Source organism: Ochotona curzoniae, unplaced genomic scaffold (assembly GCF_017591425.1).
Source record: "Ochotona curzoniae isolate NIBS_2020 unplaced genomic scaffold, NIBS_Ocur_1.0 contig_46, whole genome shotgun sequence".
NCBI lineage: Eukaryota > Metazoa > Chordata > Mammalia > Lagomorpha > Ochotonidae > Ochotona > Ochotona curzoniae.
In genome coordinates, this window is record NW_024466340.1 from 7,307,527 (window position 1) to 7,325,014 (window position 17,488).

The following is a 17,488-nucleotide window of genomic DNA, read 5'->3' on the forward strand; positions in this document are numbered from 1 at the left end:
TGTCACAGGGCGACAGCCCCAGACGCTGAGGGCTGTGGGCGTGGGAGCCCAGAGCCTCTTGGACGCCAGGGGCTGAGGTCCACTGAGGCGGCAGTGGGGCGCAGGGGCAGCTCGTGGTGAGGCATGGGCACTAAGCAGAGGCCCCTGCCCTCCTGGCTTTGGCACAGGAAGCCCGCATTCCGGGCCAGGCCCCTGCGAACGACAGCCAGTCCTGTGCCAGCTGCGTGATTCAGGTCTGACAGGGAGGAAAAACGGACGCAGAGGTGCCCCTGGCGTCCAGTGGCCATGGGACGGGGTGTAACGCCCATGGCAACCCGGGACTGCCTGGAGAGAAGGTTCTAGAACGGTGTTCCGCTGAATGAACCTCCCCTGTGATCCCCTAGCCGGGTCCATCCCTGAGCCGGGCTGTGTGTCAGCTGCTGGTGGCGGTGGGGTCAGGCTGTGCGGTGGGTGGGCGATCTGCTGAGTCCTGAAGGAGCGGGGTGCAGGGGCTGGGGGGATGCTCCGGGCCGGCGGCGGCCAGGCTCCGCCAGCACCCCGTGCAGCCGCGACCCTGCGGAGAAAGGGGAGCTGAGCGCCGGGCCCGGCCCTGCCTCGCGCTGGCGCCCACCGCCACCGGCGCGCGGGCCGAGGGGGCGGGCTCAGGGACCACCCCGCCCAGGGGGACCCGGGACCCCAGCAGAGCCAGGAGTGCAGGCTCGTGTGCACCACGACCACAGCCAGACAGGACCTAGCGACCACAGCACCGCGTGTCACACAGAGCCGGGGGACGCAGCAGGGCACATGCACGGAGCCTACACGACACAGGACTGCGACCGAGCGCGGGCTCACGCGCATGCTCGCGCATGCGCACAAACAGCGAGGCGCACACGTGTCACACCGCGAATTCCTGGCAACCAGGGCTCGGAAGAGGGAGGGACTCGGGGCGGAGCTGGGTGGGGGCGGGGCTCTTGCGGGGCGGGGCTCGGGCCGGTGGGCGGGGCTCTGTGGAGGGGCGGGCTCCTGCACCGGGGTCGCTGTGGAGGCATCACGCTGCCTCCTCCAGCTTTGCCCTTTACAGACGTCTCAGGGTGAAGGAACTGGAAAGGAAGATGAGGAGGAGGACGGTGAACGCGCGGCCAGAGCCGCGCCCCGTGTCGCCTCCGCCTCGCTCCCCTCCTCAGTCCTTCTCCTCTTGAGCCTCTGCCTTCCTCCCCTCCTCCTCCTCACTCAGGCTGGAAACCCCCTGGCCTGCCTCACCCCAGTGGGGCCCCCCCACAGCCGGCCCTGGGCAGGGGGCTCCCTAAGGGCCCCCTGTCCAGGAAGCGGACGAGAACCCCTGTGCTGCAAGAGGGGGTTCCCCAGACAGCCCCCCGGCGCCACACGTGCAGCCAGCTGCCCCTCCTACTCTCCACTTCTTGTAGCTGAGGAAGGACTTGGAGAGGAGAGACAGCACCCTGAGGGCTGCCTGGTGCAGCTGCCCAAACTGTTCCCTGCACAGGGCCGCCTGCCAACCAGCCCGGCTGCTGGCAGCCCTCCCTGCCCTAGGGCTGCCCTCTTCTTGCCCACCTAAAAATACCTTCCAAGCCAGAGGCCATGCCCACGCAACCTCCCTGGAAGGACAGCTGGCCCGCAGCCCCGGAGCTAGGCAGAGCTCTGGGCCCAGCCTCGGCAGCTCCCCAGGGCAACATGGTTTCCAGAGGCTAAAAACAACAGCTGTTATCAGAGGCAAGCTGTATGGACTGCCACTACTCCCCGCCCAGCCCAAACTACAGGCCCTGTGGCTGGGCCTGCCACCTCCCCTGCAGGCCACCGCCCGACTCCCCGGGCACCTCGGCCCCAAAGGTGACGCCTGCTTCTCCCTCAGGCCCGGGTGCCGAGCAAAACTGGAGTCCGAGTCTGAACTTCTGCAAGCAACAAACCAGGTTTTGGCATGCGCGTGTCTGTAATTACCCGGCATGCACTTGGGCTAAAATGGACTCGTGCTTTACCTGAAATTAAGATCTCCCTGGACATCCTGTGGCTGGCTCTTGGTTTTAGTTGATGTCCAGTCTGACAACACAAAGCTAGCAGGCCCAGCCCTTAGGGCTCCATGTTGACGCCTCAATTCCCTGCTCCTGGTCTAGCACCTGGGGCTTAAACCAATGTTTCTCAAACACGGGTTCCTGGCCCTTCTACATCCCCTGGGGTCGTGAGGACCCCGGACCGTTCCATTCTGGGAGGCTGGCAGGCAGTCGCAGAATCTGAGGTTGCAAAGCACTTTCCCAGGCTGTCTAATGTGGTCACCACTGGCTGGCTCACATCATGACCTTGTCAAGGAAACAGCAGGCAGTTCGAGTTGCCCATGAGAACCCAGGGACTGCCACCTGCTGGGCCCGAGTCTCTGGTGGTTCCCGCCAGTAGAGGCTCCGGGCTAAGGTCAGGGTGAAGTTGGGGGCCATCCCCCCGAGTTCTCCTGGCTTCGGGAGGGGGCAGCGGGGTGGGCGTTACCTGGTACCCACCTACAGCTTTGCTTCTCGCAGCACAGTGCCCTTAGGGTCGGCCGTCATCAGCGATTCCGAGTAGGCCTGAACGGCCTCCTTATCCTGTGAGCCCTTTTTACTACTACTCCAAAATAAATAGCACTTCTCCTAGAAGACAACCAAGCTCGTTTGTAGCGGGAGCTGCAGCCGACACAGCGTGAACACCGACTCGGGCTGGGGGAGGCACAGAGACACCAGGCACAGAACCGGAGGGGCCACGGGCTCCGAGCCCCTGGGCAGGGCACTCCGGGAACAGGCAGGCCAAGGGGACAGTTTGTCCACTGGAAACGGGTGACAGAGGCAGCCAGGGTGGGAGGCGGGCCACTGGCTGGGAACCCGCGACAGAGTGGGCAGAAGCAGCGGCGAACGGAGCAGACAGGCTTCCTGGGAACACACTTTGCATTTCTTTTTTTTTTTTTGTTAAAGGAACTTGAAAAGAAAGTTTCTCCAAAGAGAAGTTCAAATACATTGAGTTAATTGGCATGCAATGAGAAAGAATCAGTATAAACATACGAAAACCACTAGAGCTTAATCCTGCTAAGCCAAAACCAAGAACAAAACGACCTCATGAGACCCAGTTTAGTCACGGGGCTGTGAGATCTTCAGGACTGGGGCCTGAGCCGCATGAGCAACAGAGTGACTTGGGTGGCGTGTCCCGGTGGGGCTGGCCCCAGGTGGCCCTAGGTCGAGGAGGGGACCCTGGCCAGCAGCTTCCTGTTCTATGTCCTCAGCCCTGGGCAGAAGCTGCCCTGGCCTCCTGGGTAACTTCCCTGGCAGACAGCTCAGTGACAGGCAGGGATTCCCAGCCGGGAGCTTGGCTTCCGGTCCCTGGTGCCCTTGCTGCAGAAGTCAGCCAAGAAACCGCAGGGGAGCTTGCCCTCGCTGGGCCTGGCTCTCGGGCTCAAACCCTAGAAGCCCCTCAGAGGGAGGGCTGGTGGCCCCGGCCACCTCGCCCCGTGACAGGCAACTGGGAGAGGAAATCCAGCTGTGGGCCTGATGGCCAGGCTGGGAACAAGAGAGGCTCCAGTCTCGTGGGAGCCAGCAAGCAGGAGCCCAGCTTCCCATGTGGCGGGGGCAGGAGGGCGGCGTGGCAGCGCCAGAGCAAGTGAGCCAGCGGGGAGGCAGGCTGTGCGACACACAGGCAGGCCAAGGCTCACCTTCAAAGCCAGCCTCTGGGGACCCCAGGTCCGCACTGGCAGTCATGGCCCAGCTCACCTGCCCCACCGCCCCGGCTCTCACCCCAAACCTCCCGGCCTTGCGTCCTGCCTCCTTCCCTGCCGACCAACAAGGGTGACTTCCTGGTGCCCATCTTCTCCTGCCTCCAGGGCCGGAGTTCTCCTTCCACTGGCATCCAGGTTGCTCCCACCTCCCTCACGGGGACCTCTCGCTGGGGCTCCTGCAGCCTGTCACCAGGCTGGGCTGCCTCCCTCTGCCGTCCCTGGTCACTCCGAGCTGCCCGGGCTGCCTCCCGGGGCCCGGGGTGACCTGCCTCTGCCGCCGCTCAGACACCAGCCCTTCCTTCCCCTGCTCCCTCCAACCCTGCTCCTTCAGGCCAGCCTGGCTCTGCCTGAGCCTCCCACCTGCCTCACCCCTCCCTGCCTCAGGGCCTTGGCACTGGCAGTCCCTGCCCCCTGGGGCATGTCTGCTTAGGTCACATCTCAGTTTAAACTATGCTTCTTTGAAGAGTTTTCCTGATGCTCTGAGCAGAAGTCCAGCTCCCCAGAGCATACATGTGCCCAGCCACACGACGCATGTCTGAGAACATAAACACTCCGGGTGTCAAAGACTCAACATGAAAAAAAAAATCCATTCTCAGCTGTCGGCCTGAGCCACGTGGCATTCTGCACGGACCTGGCTGAGCTCAGGGTGAAGTCACTTCTCTCCACACTGCGGCTGTCTCGGCCACGACGGGGCTCAGGGACGCAGGCCCTCGGACCGCTCCACCTGTCGCACTTCCGATTCTCCCTGTCTCCCTGACCAGACTGCCAGCTCTCTTGCCCCCTGACAGGGACCCACACGTGATGAAGAGATGATTTCACAAACAGGTGTCTCCTCAGGCCCACCTGTGGCACCCAGCCCGGGGAGGACAGAGCGCAGTGCAGCAGGGAGCGGGCGATGCAGTGGGGAGCGGGGACGCAGGAAGGACAGGCTTGAACCCCACCTCAGGCCACGCTCTGACCGCCACCTACCTGGCTGCGGACTTGGCACAGCACCGCGGCGAGCAGCAGGACGCAGCCCAGCGCGAGGAGGACGTACTGTGCGTACTGCAGCACCTTGGGCATCAGCACCAGCTGGGTGTAGAAAGTATTGAGCGTCTCGCCCTCCATGGCTCCGCTCTGGGCGGGGGAAGCATAAAGCACAGTGTGGGCCAGGGGCGGCAGGTCGCCTCTACACGTCGGCCTCTGCTTGCCCTCTTCCCTGCAAGCCCTCCTGGGTGCCTCTGCTGCTTCCAGGCACGTAGCCAGACTACATTTCCCAGAATCCCCTTTAGCGAGGCAGGGGCCACATGATCAGATAACAGCCAATGGGAGGCGGACCTGCCTTTCTACACCTCCCACGTGATCCCACCTCTTCTCCCCCCCCCCCACCCCCCGGAAAAGAACCAATTCTGAGGACCTGCAGGGAGTAGGAGTGCAGAGGGGCAGGTCTGGTGCCCAGAAGGCCGGAGTGGAAGAGTCCTGTCCCCTGCCCCTCAGAGAGCAGCAAGTTAACTTGACCTGCAGGGGCTTCCTGTCCTGGCCAGTTAGCTCACCCTGATTTAAAACAGTGAAGTACACCAAACTGAGAGAAACAAAACAACAGGAAGTAAAGTGAGCTGGGCGAGAAGGCGACCAGGCCACGGGGTCTCAGACACCCTGGGCCGGGGCTTCACCGGCCAGTCCTGCTGGCCCCCGGGGCTCGCTCCACGTGTGACACACCGGCCAGTGCTGCCGGCCCCCGGGGCTCACTCCACGTGTGACACACCGGTCAGTGCTGCCGGCCCCCGGGGCTCGCTCCACGTGTGACACACCGGCCAGTGCTGCCGGCCCCCGGGGCTCACTCCACGTGTGACACACCGGTCAGTGCTGCCGGCCCCCGGGGCTCGCTCCACGTGTGACACACCGGTCAGTGCTGCCGGCCCCCGGGGCTCACTCCACGTGTGATAGGCCCACACCCAGATGGCCTTACCTCCCCAAACCACAGCAGGGGCAGCACCACGGGCTCGATGTTTCCAGTTTGTCTGCAAAGAAGCGGAAAGAGCGAGTGAGGCTGTCGCCAGGGCTCAGGGCATGCTGCTGACGGGCCCCTGGAGGTCCCCAACAATGCTACAGAGGCAGGCTTCGGCCCGGCACCTGAGACATACCTTATGCCCCAAACGGCATAAAGACGCCTCGGGGGAACACTGCAAAGGATGTGGCCCCACTGGGTGCCGGTCCCCAGGAGCCAGAGGTCAGCTGCCTCTAGCACCCAGCTGCCCAGGCTGCTCTGGCACCTGCAGAGGCAGCAGGAAAACCTGGGCGGCACCCCCGGGCTCCTGCCCCCCCGCTTCTCTCTGACAGCCATTGGTGCAGCCCAGAGGCCTGTGAAGGGCTGGGCCCATGCTCACGGGCCTGCAACCCAGAAATCTTCCTCAGGGACTGTGTGTAAATGAAGCTGGCACATGCGCCCAGAGACACAGCTGCTGCCATTTACCCTGAACACAACCACCTCAAGCCCCGACACGAGGTAACAGGTGCAGCCAGCCTGTGCAGAATCTGGAGCCCTCCCTGGCCTGTGGCCAGATCAGCATCCAGTCTCCCTTCTCAGGTACACGGAGGGCCCCTCAAAAAGCTCTGTGTGCTGGGGGCATTGGCAAGGCCGGTGGGTGCCTCATGGGACACCCACCCCCATGTCAGAGTTCCTGGGTTCAACTTCCAGCGCCACTCCCTGTTCCAGCTTCCTGCTGCTCCACATTCTAGGAACAGCAGGTGGTGGCTCAGGACTTAGTTCCCTGCACCCACGTGGGAGACCCGGAAGAAGTTCCAGGCTTCAGATCGGCTCAGCTCCGACCCTGGTGGCTGTTGGAGGAGTGAAGCACTGGATCAAAAATCTTTCTCTTTGTTTCTCAAATAAAATGAAAATTAATTTTAGAAAGGTATGTATTTCCATTAATTTTTTCTCCAAAGTCAGCCCCTATCTTAATGCTGCTTTTGCACAGTCTCCCAGAGGCCCCTCACACGTCTACACGGATGCAGGAGTGTTCTGGGCGACAGCGCTCCAAGGGCCACAGGTGGCTGTCAACCAACAAGGAAAAGTGGTCAGCCCACGCGGCAGTGGGACCGAGTCAGCCCCGAGCCGGCATGGGGCTGGACACTGCTGGGAACCCGCTGCCCAGAGACACCAGGTGCAGACAGTGGCCCAGTCTGCGGCTCCACTGAAGGACAGGCCCGAGACAGCCCTGACTCGGGAGGGGGCAGGTGGGGCGCCTAGGACAATTCTCGCAATTGATAGAATGTTCTGAGATGCCCATGGCCAGGGCTGCACAACCCGGAACAAGTGCACAGAGCACGGAGCTGCAAGAGGGCGTGTGAATCCCATCTCTGTAAAGCTGCCCTCTTAAAAATAAGAGGCCCGTGCTGGGGCACAGCAGATGAAGCCAACACTGCCAAACCCTACGGGAGCCCTGCAGATAAGCACATGGTGCCGAGACCACTCTGCCCATGGTGTGCTGGCTGCTCCACTTTCTGTCCAGCTCCTTGCTCATCTAGGAAAGTAGTAGAGGATGGCCCAAGTGCTTGGGGCCCTGCACCCACGCGGGAGACCTGGAAGAAGCTCCAGGCTCCTGGCTTCAGCGTGGTCCAGCTCTGGCCGTTGCAGCCATGTGGAGAGCAAATCAATGGATGGAAGATTTTTCTCTCTCTGCAATTCTGACTTTAAAATAGATTAATAAATGTTTTAAAACCTAACAATAAAAACAAACACACAAACAAACAACAAAAAAACACAACTCAGCTCTCGAAACTGCACGTGGAGAGCAGGGCATTCATGGGAAGCTCTTGGTATCTTTCTGCCTCCAAGCTCTGACAGACCCTCACTGAAGGCCTGGACTGGGGCGGGGCGCCTCCCCCTCTGCAGCCCTGCCCGGCCCACTCACCCGATGCCCCTGATGGCCTTCATGTACAGGCTCAGCTGCAACTTCACGGAGCAGTTCATGGGGATCCCGGTGACCTGCAGCGACCAGCACAGTGAGGGCCCCACGGACACCTGCAGCCCACCTCTCCCAGCCCTGCCCGGGGGCCTAGGACAAGGAGATGCTGGTAATTGCGGGAGAGGCTGTGCCCACCCCCCGCCCTGGTTGTCACGTGTGCGTGTGTACCGCAGCCCAGGAGCGTGCAGCACCACTGAGCACTGGTGTACAACACACTAGGTAAAGACTGCGGCTGGGAGCTTGGCGCAGGGCGCTTGGGTCACCGCACTCTGTGCTGCAGAGCCCGGCTTCCAATCCTGCCTCTGCTCTGGAGCCCGGCTGGTGTAGACTGGGAGGCAGCAGGGATGGTTCACATTCTTGCGTCCCTGCCGCCCACGTGGGAGACTGCATGCAACTCCAGGCTCTCGGTTCTGGCCTGGCCCAGCCCAGCTATTCCAGGCATTTGGGGAGTGAACCAGCAGACGGAAGATCTTTGCTAATCTTCCCTTCTCTCTGCCTTTCAAATACAATGAAAATGAACAAAACAATGTTCAGAAGAGGTGAGTGTCCCAGCTTGTTTGTCCCAGCGATGGGGTTAGGGGATGTGGGGGTTGGGTGGATGGGGCAGGGGCTGGGGTAGGGGATGTGGGGGCTGGGGGGCCGGGGTAGGGGATGTGGGGGCAGGGCTGGGGTAGGGGAGGTGGGGGCTGGGGGGCCGGGGTAGGGGATGTGGGGGCAGGGCTGGGGTAGGGGAGGTGGGGGCTGGGGGGCTGGGGTAGGGGAGGTGGGGGCTGGGAGTTTGGGGGCCTGGGGGCAGAGGGGCTGAGGGGAGGGGGTTGGGGGCTGGAGGGCTTCTTTGATGGATCTAAAGCAACTAGTGCTTGGGAAGGGGAAGGCTGGGCCGGTCACTGCCGTAGGGCACTCTGGGACCCCAGATGGGGGTTCTCCTCTACTGGCTGGGAGCTCTGCAGATAAGCACATGCTGCCGAGACCACTGTGCCCAGGACCCCGACCTGCAGACACCCCTCTCAGGCCCCTCTCATCTGCGCTCTCCAGCGGGGCACTCCACAACCCCCGCACCATGTGACAGGTTGGGTGGAGATCTGCTCAGACAATCCAGTCCATCAGCGAGGGAGTGCTGGTCAGCGCCTCCCCCATGCCCGGGGGGGACAGCCAGGAACCCCACAACATGCTGCTGTGGTTATTATTATTTATCTTCTTTAGAAAGGGAGAGTCGCCTGCATCAGCCACTGCTGGACCCGGCTGAAGGCAGAGCCCAGGGCACACGGTTCCCTGTGTGTTTGCAAGGTGGTTTTGGCGGGGGAGCAGTGGGCGGGAGAGGGGGAGAACTGTCATTTCCTACCTGAAGGACTAACAGAACACTGGGAAGCTGCCAGCAGAGCCCCACTGCAGAGCAGCTGCCAGCAGAGCGGCTCCTGGCCGGGGGTGCCTGGGAGCAGGGTCTCAGGAGGACTCCAGGGCACCCCGCACCCCCGCAGCACAAGCCTGTCTTCTGCTGAGCGTGCCCCTGGGCACGGGGCAGGCCTTTGGCACAGAGCTAAGGTTAAACTGCTGCTTGGGAGGCCTGCATCCCACACAGACACCAGTTCAAATCCCGCCCCTCTCCCTGCTAATGTGCTTGGGAGGCATCAGATAAGGTCCAAGTGCTTGGGCCCCTGCCTGGAGCTCCTGGCTCTGGGCCCCGGCTCGGCCCAGCTCCAGCAGTGAGGTCATTTGGAGAGTGAACCAGCAGATAAATGAAATCTCTGACACTGCCTTTCAAAGCAAATAAATAGAGCTTTCCAAAAACAATAAAAATAAAATCACGGCAAGCATGGAAGCAGAGGATGGCGACGAGCCTGGGGTGGGAGGGCAGGGCGAAGGGCACAACCTGTCCCTGACTCAGGGGCACAAGTCCAGCAGCAGGGTCACTGTGTGACCGAAGCCCTCCCAGCCTGGGTGTCCCAGTGTCCCATCACAGCTGAGTGCAGGGCAGCGGGGAGGCACACACACACGTGTGCCCACAACGCAACGGCACGCCAGGCAGCAGCTAAGGGACACGGCGGTCAGCCCTCAGTGCAGCTCAGGGACCGGTGAGCCAGGGAATTTCCAAACCCACGGGAGAGGCCAGCTGGGGACTCTGACTGGGCGCTGGGCAGTGACAGAGGGGCCTGGAGGAGAGCGGGGGTACGCTCCACCGGCTGGTGGCAGGCCCTCACCGGGCGCTCCCCCGGGGCCCTGGCTGCCCTTGGAGCTGCATGTGAGCCAAGCACCCCAGAACCAGGGTCCCACTCCCTCTGCTATCTCAAGATCTTTATGGTGCCTCGACACTGCCCTGGGACTGCTCCGGCTAATTTGCAGGAGACACACCAGGCTGATAATGCCTAATTAATTTACTGTCTTATGGTCCTTTTATAGACCCTTACGAGGGACAATAAAATATGTGAACTATGGAGTTGGGGTACAGGAGGGCTCTCTGATGGCTCTGCATCCTCGAAGGCATCCAGGCTGGGGAAGCCCAGCCCCCCAGCCCCCCGTCCCTGCACTGGGGGTGTCCCACCACCAGCCTGCGGCCTCGGGGCTCACCGGGTGGATGTCCAGGAACAGTGAGTGCTCCTCTTCATTGGGGTGGAGGCCGAGCACTGCTTCCGCGAGGACTGGGTCGGCGTTGTAAAAGTGAGGGTGGGAGAGAAACAGGGGTGCATCTGGCAAGCAGAGGGTAGAGGGTGAGTCACGGGAGGGGGTGGCAGCAGCGTGCCAGCCCTAAGCTGGGTTCCAGGGGTGCGCGGGGGGGGGGGGACGTGAGAGAGAGCCGGCAACAGGCAGGATGCATTCCTTCAGCGGCATGGATGCTGGGCAGGCCAGGAGACACACTTTTCCAGAGGGCAGAGGCAGGAGGGACCAAGGCAAAGCAGAGAGCTGGTATCCAACAGAGGCTGGGCATAGTGGGCTCTGCTCTCCCCCCCTCAGCTTGCAGGTGGACACAGGCAAGCGTGAAGAGGGAAGGGCGAGGCATCCACACAGCCAGCGCCACACAGACCCGGCCAGCCAAGTCTCCCCCACTATCCCGCCCAGCACAATGGACCGCAGGCCGGCAGCGAACAAACTCACAGAGCCGTGGGGCAGACCAGAGGGACGGGGCAGTGTCGGGTGTGACAGCTCGCGGGAGCACAAGTGACAGCCGCATAGCTCTGCAAATCCCCCAATCGCCATGGAATTTACCCTTGTCAACAGTGGCACTGGGGTGGCTCGACCGAGCAGCCGAGAGGCATGTTAGCATGCCAGAAGCCCACAGCACCGTGGGACATGGTGCCTAGCCCTGGTCCCCGAGCCACAGCCCGCTGCGGACACTGCCCGGCTCACTGGCTCCTGCTTGCCTGGCCCCCTGCCACCCAAGTGGGAGACCCGGATGAAGTTACGGCTCCCAGCTTTGGCACCCAGGCATTGCTGACATTTAGGGAATTGGTCAGCAGATGGGCTCGCTCTGAAATAAACAAAACAGTTTCAAAGATCAGCGGTTGTTTTATGTTTTGTCAATAATCACTTCAAAGGAAGAAATGCAAAATATCGGGTTCTCCATCGCCACTCCCCACTTTGCTGCCAGCTGGGTGACGGCAGGTACACCCATGTGTCTCTCACAGCTTCGCATTCCAGCTTCTCGCCACCGTCCTTGGCAAAGCCCAGCGTGCTGTGAAATCAAGGCTGGGATTTTATCCACGTCTGACCTCATTTTCTCAAATTCCTGCTACATTCCTTCCTATCCATCCTTCGTTGCTGCCACATCCCAACATTCCTGGCACTTCCTGGATCACCACCTCGGTCTTGCTTAAACACTAAATGGTAAACAGGAGCTTGCCTCAGGGTCAGACTGGCAAATGGGGCAACAACGAGAAAATACTGGAAGGACACAACAGATAGGGTGGGGAAAGCGCCCCCTGGGACACCGCATCCCCTGTCACAGTGGGTTCAAGTCAAACTCTGCTTCCAGCCCCAGCGTCCTGCCAAGGCCCTGGAGAAGCAGCAGCAATGGCCTGGGTTCTTGGGCACCTGCCACCTGTGTAGGGAAGCCTCGACCAGCTCCCAGCTCCCAGCTGTGGCCTGCAAGAGTCTTGAGTGTTGTGGATAATTGGGAGTGAGCTAACAGGTCGAAGACCTCCCTCCTCTGCTGGGCTGTTTCTGTCCCTGTGCGTTGCACATGAAGTGAAACACTTAACCACAACAGCAGTTCAGGAGTGTTGTCATCTCCACCGGGACTCCGCTGCCTGCATGTGACATTGACCTTGAGGTCTGAACTCTGTAGTGCCAGCCACCAATGCGTGTGAAGCCCACCTCAGGCCCTCTCTGAACCAACCAGGACTACTGCTGGGGCCAGCGGGGTGGGTGCCAGGAGACAACGGATGCTAGCTGAGCAACAGCTGTCTCCCCTCTGCCCACCTCAGCCTCAAACAAGACTATGGAGCAGACACAAAGACCCCGGGCAAGGCAGCCCTGGTACTGGAGAATCCATGGCAAGCCCCACCTCCTTGTCAGGGCAGCCCAGAGTCGCCAGGGCCACTGGGCAAGATGGGAGCCAGGCGGGCGTGCAGACACATGCTTCTTCCCTTGTTTCCAAACACCCGAGAGAGACTCACCCGGGCAATAAGTATAATTAATTTATAGCTTTATGGTGCATCTCACCAGTCTTAATTGGCAGGATTACCTGGGTGATGATTAAGGGGCCCTGCTGGGCCAGTCCAAGGCCCTCGAGGGACAGGGCAGGTGGAGGTAAGGGACTTCCTAGCGACCAAGAGACTTTCCATAGCCCAAAAGGCAAACATGCGAGTGTTTTTAGCTTCGGCCACAACACGACGGCAGCACAGACCCAGAGAGTGGGCCGACTGGCCTGTGCGAGAGGCAGGAACCAGGGAAGGATGAGGAAGCCAGGGGCGGGGCAGGGTGCACCCTTGGTGGAGAACTGCTCCACGACCCAGGGGATGTGCTACAGCCAAGCCCGGGTCATGCATGGCCTGCGTCCTCAGGATACGGTGCCAGAGACAAACAAAAGGGTGGCAGGAGGATGCCGTGGGAGTCCATTCACGTGAAGACCAAAGCCAGGAGTCAGGAGGGAGGGACCTGGAACCCCAGCTCCCTGGGTGTGTATCACCTGGTGTGCTACGTTAAGCCTCTGCCTGCAGTGCTGGCACCCATATGGGTGCCACTTCAAATTCAGACTGGGCAAGCTGCAGAAGATGGTACCTGGGCCCTCACCACCCCTGTGGGAGACCCACAAGAGGCTCCTGCCCTGGATTCTTGTCACCCATGTGGGAGACTTGGATGCAATTCCAGGCTCCTGGCTTCCGCCTGGACGAGCCCCAGCTACTACAGGTGTTTGGAAAATGAACCAGCAGACAGAGGTGCTCTCTTTCTCCCTGTCCCTTTCAAACAAATAAGAATAGATTTTAAAAATAAAAGCCTTTAGCTAATAAGACATTTCCGGGCACCTGAACCATTCTTCCAGCAGCCATGCTAGTGAGAAAGTGGCATGGTGCTCATGCCATCCTCTGCACGGATGAGCACGTTTCCTTCCATGTCTCGGGGTTCTTGCACCCCGATTTAGACAATCAGTGCACTCTCTCCTTGGCTGCAGTAATGGGTTCACAGCTGAGCATGTGTGCAAGCCAGATGAGGGAGGTCCCCCCCGCAGGACTCAGAGCAAGGACAGGGCAAAAGGCAGAGAACGCGCAAGCTGCTGGGGACCCATGCTGGGCTCAGGGTCTGCACTGGAACTCACCACCATACAAACCAAGACATGCCCTTTCAGGCCTGAATCAAGCGGAGGCTGGCATGTGCCCGGGGCCACACTGCCCACGAGTGGACCCAGCGCTCTCCAGCTGCCCAGCCTGGAGCCCCAGGCCTTCGCAGCACGGGCAGAGGGCATCCCGGGCGCTTTAAGCAGTGCGGTACCTGAGGCCCCATAGCCATCTCCCAGGGCTGCGGCGGGATAGTGGCCGAGAGGGAAGCTACACCAACTTCTACTCAGACAGGCCTATCAGGCAGTGGGCACACTGAGACAGCTCACGCATAAGGAGCTTCGCGACCCAGGGCAGCTGGATGGCCGAACGGGATGGGGTGTGGGGCAGAGGGAAGGACTGGGGGGCAGACTGGCTCTCACACATCAGACACAGGAGGGGGGCTGATGTCAAGGCTACAACTGAGCGAAGCAGGGGAGGGCACACCCCAAGAGGCACCAGGGATGCCAGAGGCACTGCCAGCAGCAGGCCTGGCCGCCACACCCCTCCCGTGGGACCTTAGGGGACAGCCACAGGGGCACCCACTTCCTGGCATTAGAATGGGGGGCAGGGCCTCCTTTCTCACTAGGCCTCTCAATTGTGGTTTGTTACAAACCACAGTGTGGTGGAGGGGGACAGACTTATACCGCGGGACGGGATCAAGGCAGGCTCGCACAGAACCAGTGTCCCCTGTTCCCCCTCGCCCTGTGGAGCCAGAGGGCTTCGAGATGGGCAAAGGCGAGCAGGAAGAACGGCGCTCAGGACACAGAAGGGGGCCAGGCAGCGGGAGCCTCGAAGGCAGGCGCTGTTGTGCCCTTGATCCCAGTGGACCGCGCTCACAGCGCCCTGGGATTATCTCACACCAGCTCGTGGGGCTTTCTCAGGGCAGCAAGCCACAGCAAGGGCATTTTTCCTCAACCCATCACCCTCCCGCCAGCCTCCTTATCGGCGGCCTGATGGGATTATCAGGAGTGCAGAGGCCAGCGATCAGGCTGCAGTGAGGGCATGAAGAGCTGCCCGGCCCGCTGCCCTCCACCCCCCGCCGAGGTGACACGTACTGAACCTGCAGCTGCTGACGTTCTGAATTCCAGATTCCAGGCACGGGCAGAAGCCCTCGTTGGGGGGATACACAGAGCCGTTGGCAAACAGGGTTTTGGGAGCGACGAAGCGATATGTGGGGATGCCCTCAAATACCCCCGGCTCCTGGTAGACGAGCTTCAAGGACCTGTGGGAACAGGTGGAACAGGGTGACCCCAGGTGACCCTGCCATACCTGCCTTCCGCCTGGCTCACAGCAGGAGCCTCCTCACTTGCCCCCTCCCCAGGCTGATCCTTCCTCCATCAGCCTGATGGAGCTGCTGGGTGGGCACAGCTCGCCAGGACCCCTCAGCCCTGCACACAGGGAGCACTGGAGACCAAACAGCCTTGGTGCTTTTCACAGAGCCGCTCTCCCCTGCCCTCCTGCCGGTCTCCAGCACAGGCAGCCATGCCCACACCTTCTGGGGGTCACCAGTGAGCAGAGATGCAAAGTCCATGGGGGGCATGGCAGCTGGTGGGCAAACACTGTGCCACTTCACAGAGGGCTCTTGTACCTCTGGGGCTTATGGCTTCACGGGGGAGGTGCCCAGACCCCATTCTCCCAGACCCCATTCTCCAAGGATACTGCGGGGTATCCACAGCACACCCCTGCAGCGGGCCCTGCTCACATCCTCATGCTGTACTGTACCCCACAGCCCTCCTGGTGATCCCCCAAAGGCAGTCCTTTCTGCCCAGGGCCTCCGCTCCCAGCCTCACACATCAGGTGGATCTTAGCCCAGCCGTGGTCCCCTCCTACATGGTTCATGCTGCACCTTTGTCACAAGCCACCTCAAAGTGCCAGCAGGAACTCCGTCGCTCACCCATGGCCCAGACAGGATGGCATCTCCCACATACTCAGTGTTAACACGCATCTCAGGGCGCACCTGAGGCTGGCTGCACCTACACTGGCCAGTGCCACCCATGGGTGACCTTTGCTGGCAGCAATCAGCCCCTCAGGTCTGCAGGTGTTGAAGGGACCATTTGCCGCCCACCCTTAGGGGACTCTGGGGAAAGATGGCCAGGGCCGGGGGCTAAAGAGGCGGGCAGCGGGCACTGCCCTTCTCCAAGCTTACAAACCCCGTTTTCCACTAGGTGAGCCCTCATCCCCTCTCACACGTTCGTCTGTATGCGGCCAAACAAGGGAGAGGGACTTTGCCCATCTGGTCACAGCTGCAACCCAGGGCTCCATAAAAGCCTGATGGGGACACTCGGAAGTCAGGGTCCACCTGCGTGAATTCCCAGGGGAAGGGCTTTTCCCGCAGGCTGGAACGTGGCTGAGCCCGGAAGGAGTTGCAGGGCTCTTACTGCCCTGTGGCCCAGGACATTGGACCTGTGCACTCCAGCAGGCCCCAAAGGCTGGGTGTGGAAGGGGAGGGGGAGGCAGTAGGCTTTCTTAGCACCCAGGTGGTCTTCGGTTAGCCAGCCAGGCACCAGGGAGTCAGCTCCTGCCTTCCCCTCCCAGCCGCAAGACCTGCACCATTTCCTGTCCCCAGCCCTCACCCCACCCCTACTCATCCCAAGCAGCTGCCAGCAGCCCTCCCCCTTCCGCTTTAGGCCTGGGGGAGCATTGGCCACGGGGTGGAGGAGGAGGGGCAGCTCTCCAAAGTGCAGCCAAGAGAACTCAAGATGGCACCCAGGGCAGATGAGTCCAGACACTGCCCAGAGAACACCCGCGAGACTGGGCCACGCGGGAGGTGCCAGTGGGCGCTGTTACCGGCAGGCGTCAGGGCTGTAGAACTCCAGGGCCGACTCCGGCGTCATGAATGGCGGCCACATCTGGCCGGACGTGCCGTTGATCATGTTGCACTGGTTGGAATGCCAGAAGTTGACCTAGGATCAAGCATCGGGGACACGGGCACTCAGCGTGGCCGAGGTCAGTTCCCGGCACTGGCTCGTGTGGTGCAGAGTGGCCGGGCGCCCACTGTCATGGCTTGCTTCCTCCCTGCGCACCCTGCAGTGTATGACTCTGCTGGGGACTCAATGACTGCATCTGTAAAATGGCTCTGCGCCATAAAGGTGGCAGCCAGGGGACCTCCAAGCAGAGCTGAGAGCAGAGGCAAGGGCAAGCCCTGCGTCGCACAGGACCACCTGCTCCCCTCCTCCCCTCTGCACGATTAGGGTTTCTAAAATGCATGCCAGTGTATGGTCTCCTGCTGACAAAATGGTTCATAACCAATGGGAAGCATCTCCCTGACCCACGGCTACGGCCCTCGGGGTCTCGGGTGGCTGTGCATCCACCGGCAGAGGGGACCCTCGGGCACGTGAGCCTAGGGGAGGCTACAGAGGCAAGAACGAGGAGCATCAAGTGCCCGGCCTGCCTCCGGACGGCCCAAGGCGCTCAGAACTGATGCCCTCTGGGTGCCGCAGGCACGAAGACAGCAGCGGGCGTTTCCATGTGGTGGATGGGCCAGGTGGCACAAGGGCCATGTTATATATATCTCCATTGTTTTCCTCGTTAATGGGCATGTCTTCCTGTTTTCAGCGCAGTGTTTGGAAAACATTTACGTAAGTGAAGAATCGAAGGAAGGCAGAGCCCGGCTCCCCACAGACCGGGCCTCAGCAAGCAGCCTTCTCAGCCCCCCACCCCCACCCAGCCCACACCCAGCCTCCTGGCACTCTGCCCCTCACCTGGCTGAGCCCGTTCCACTTGTCCACGAGGTGGATCCTGCTGAAGTCCTTGACGCCAGTGAACACCGTGAAGACCCCCGAGTTGGAGTTGTTCATCTGTGGACCACGGCAAGGAGCAGCACGTGTTACCTTGCACAGAGGCCGGCCGGGGCCACGAGGGCTGGGGCCCACCCAGGGCTACTGGTCTGGTGTCTGGGATCAGTGAGCACCTGGACTCACCCCTGGTGGCTGGGGCGGCCTGGCACCCCCCTCTTCCTGGCTTTCCTCCCAGGTGAAGGCAGCATCACCCCGTCCTATCCTGCCCCACTCCCAGCTTCAGCCTGGCCAGGGCAGGGTCCCAGCTCACAGCTACGGGATGAGGATTCCATT

At 61.4% G+C, this 17,488-nt stretch overlaps 1 protein-coding gene across 4 annotated transcripts in view; it reads right to left on the reverse strand.

The window, feature by feature from the left end:
• Nucleotides 1-403: 403 nt before the first annotated feature.
• SCARB1 (scavenger receptor class B member 1) overlaps nucleotides 404-17,488 on the reverse strand; it is a 48,318-nt gene continuing 31,233 nt past the window's right edge. For 2 of the 4 annotated variants that reach the window (XM_040987135.1, XM_040987133.1), the window contains 9 exons: nucleotides 17,120-17,215; nucleotides 16,206-16,321; nucleotides 14,474-14,640; nucleotides 10,234-10,352; nucleotides 7,615-7,688; nucleotides 5,670-5,721; nucleotides 4,691-4,837; nucleotides 2,481-2,609; nucleotides 404-553 (listed from right to left, as the gene is read on the reverse strand). In XM_040987135.1, coding sequence (XP_040843069.1) covers nucleotides 2,481-2,609; nucleotides 4,691-4,837; nucleotides 5,670-5,721; nucleotides 7,615-7,688; nucleotides 10,234-10,352; nucleotides 14,474-14,640; nucleotides 16,206-16,321; nucleotides 17,120-17,215 — 900 coding nt within the window. In that variant the 3' untranslated portion in view covers nucleotides 404-553. Of the gene's footprint in view, nucleotides 554-2,271; nucleotides 2,610-4,690; nucleotides 4,838-5,669; nucleotides 5,722-7,614; nucleotides 7,689-10,233; nucleotides 10,353-14,473; nucleotides 14,641-16,205; nucleotides 16,322-17,119; nucleotides 17,216-17,488 lie in introns of those variants that run through there. The other 2 variants (XM_040987134.1, XM_040987136.1) reach the window with 2 other exon arrangements.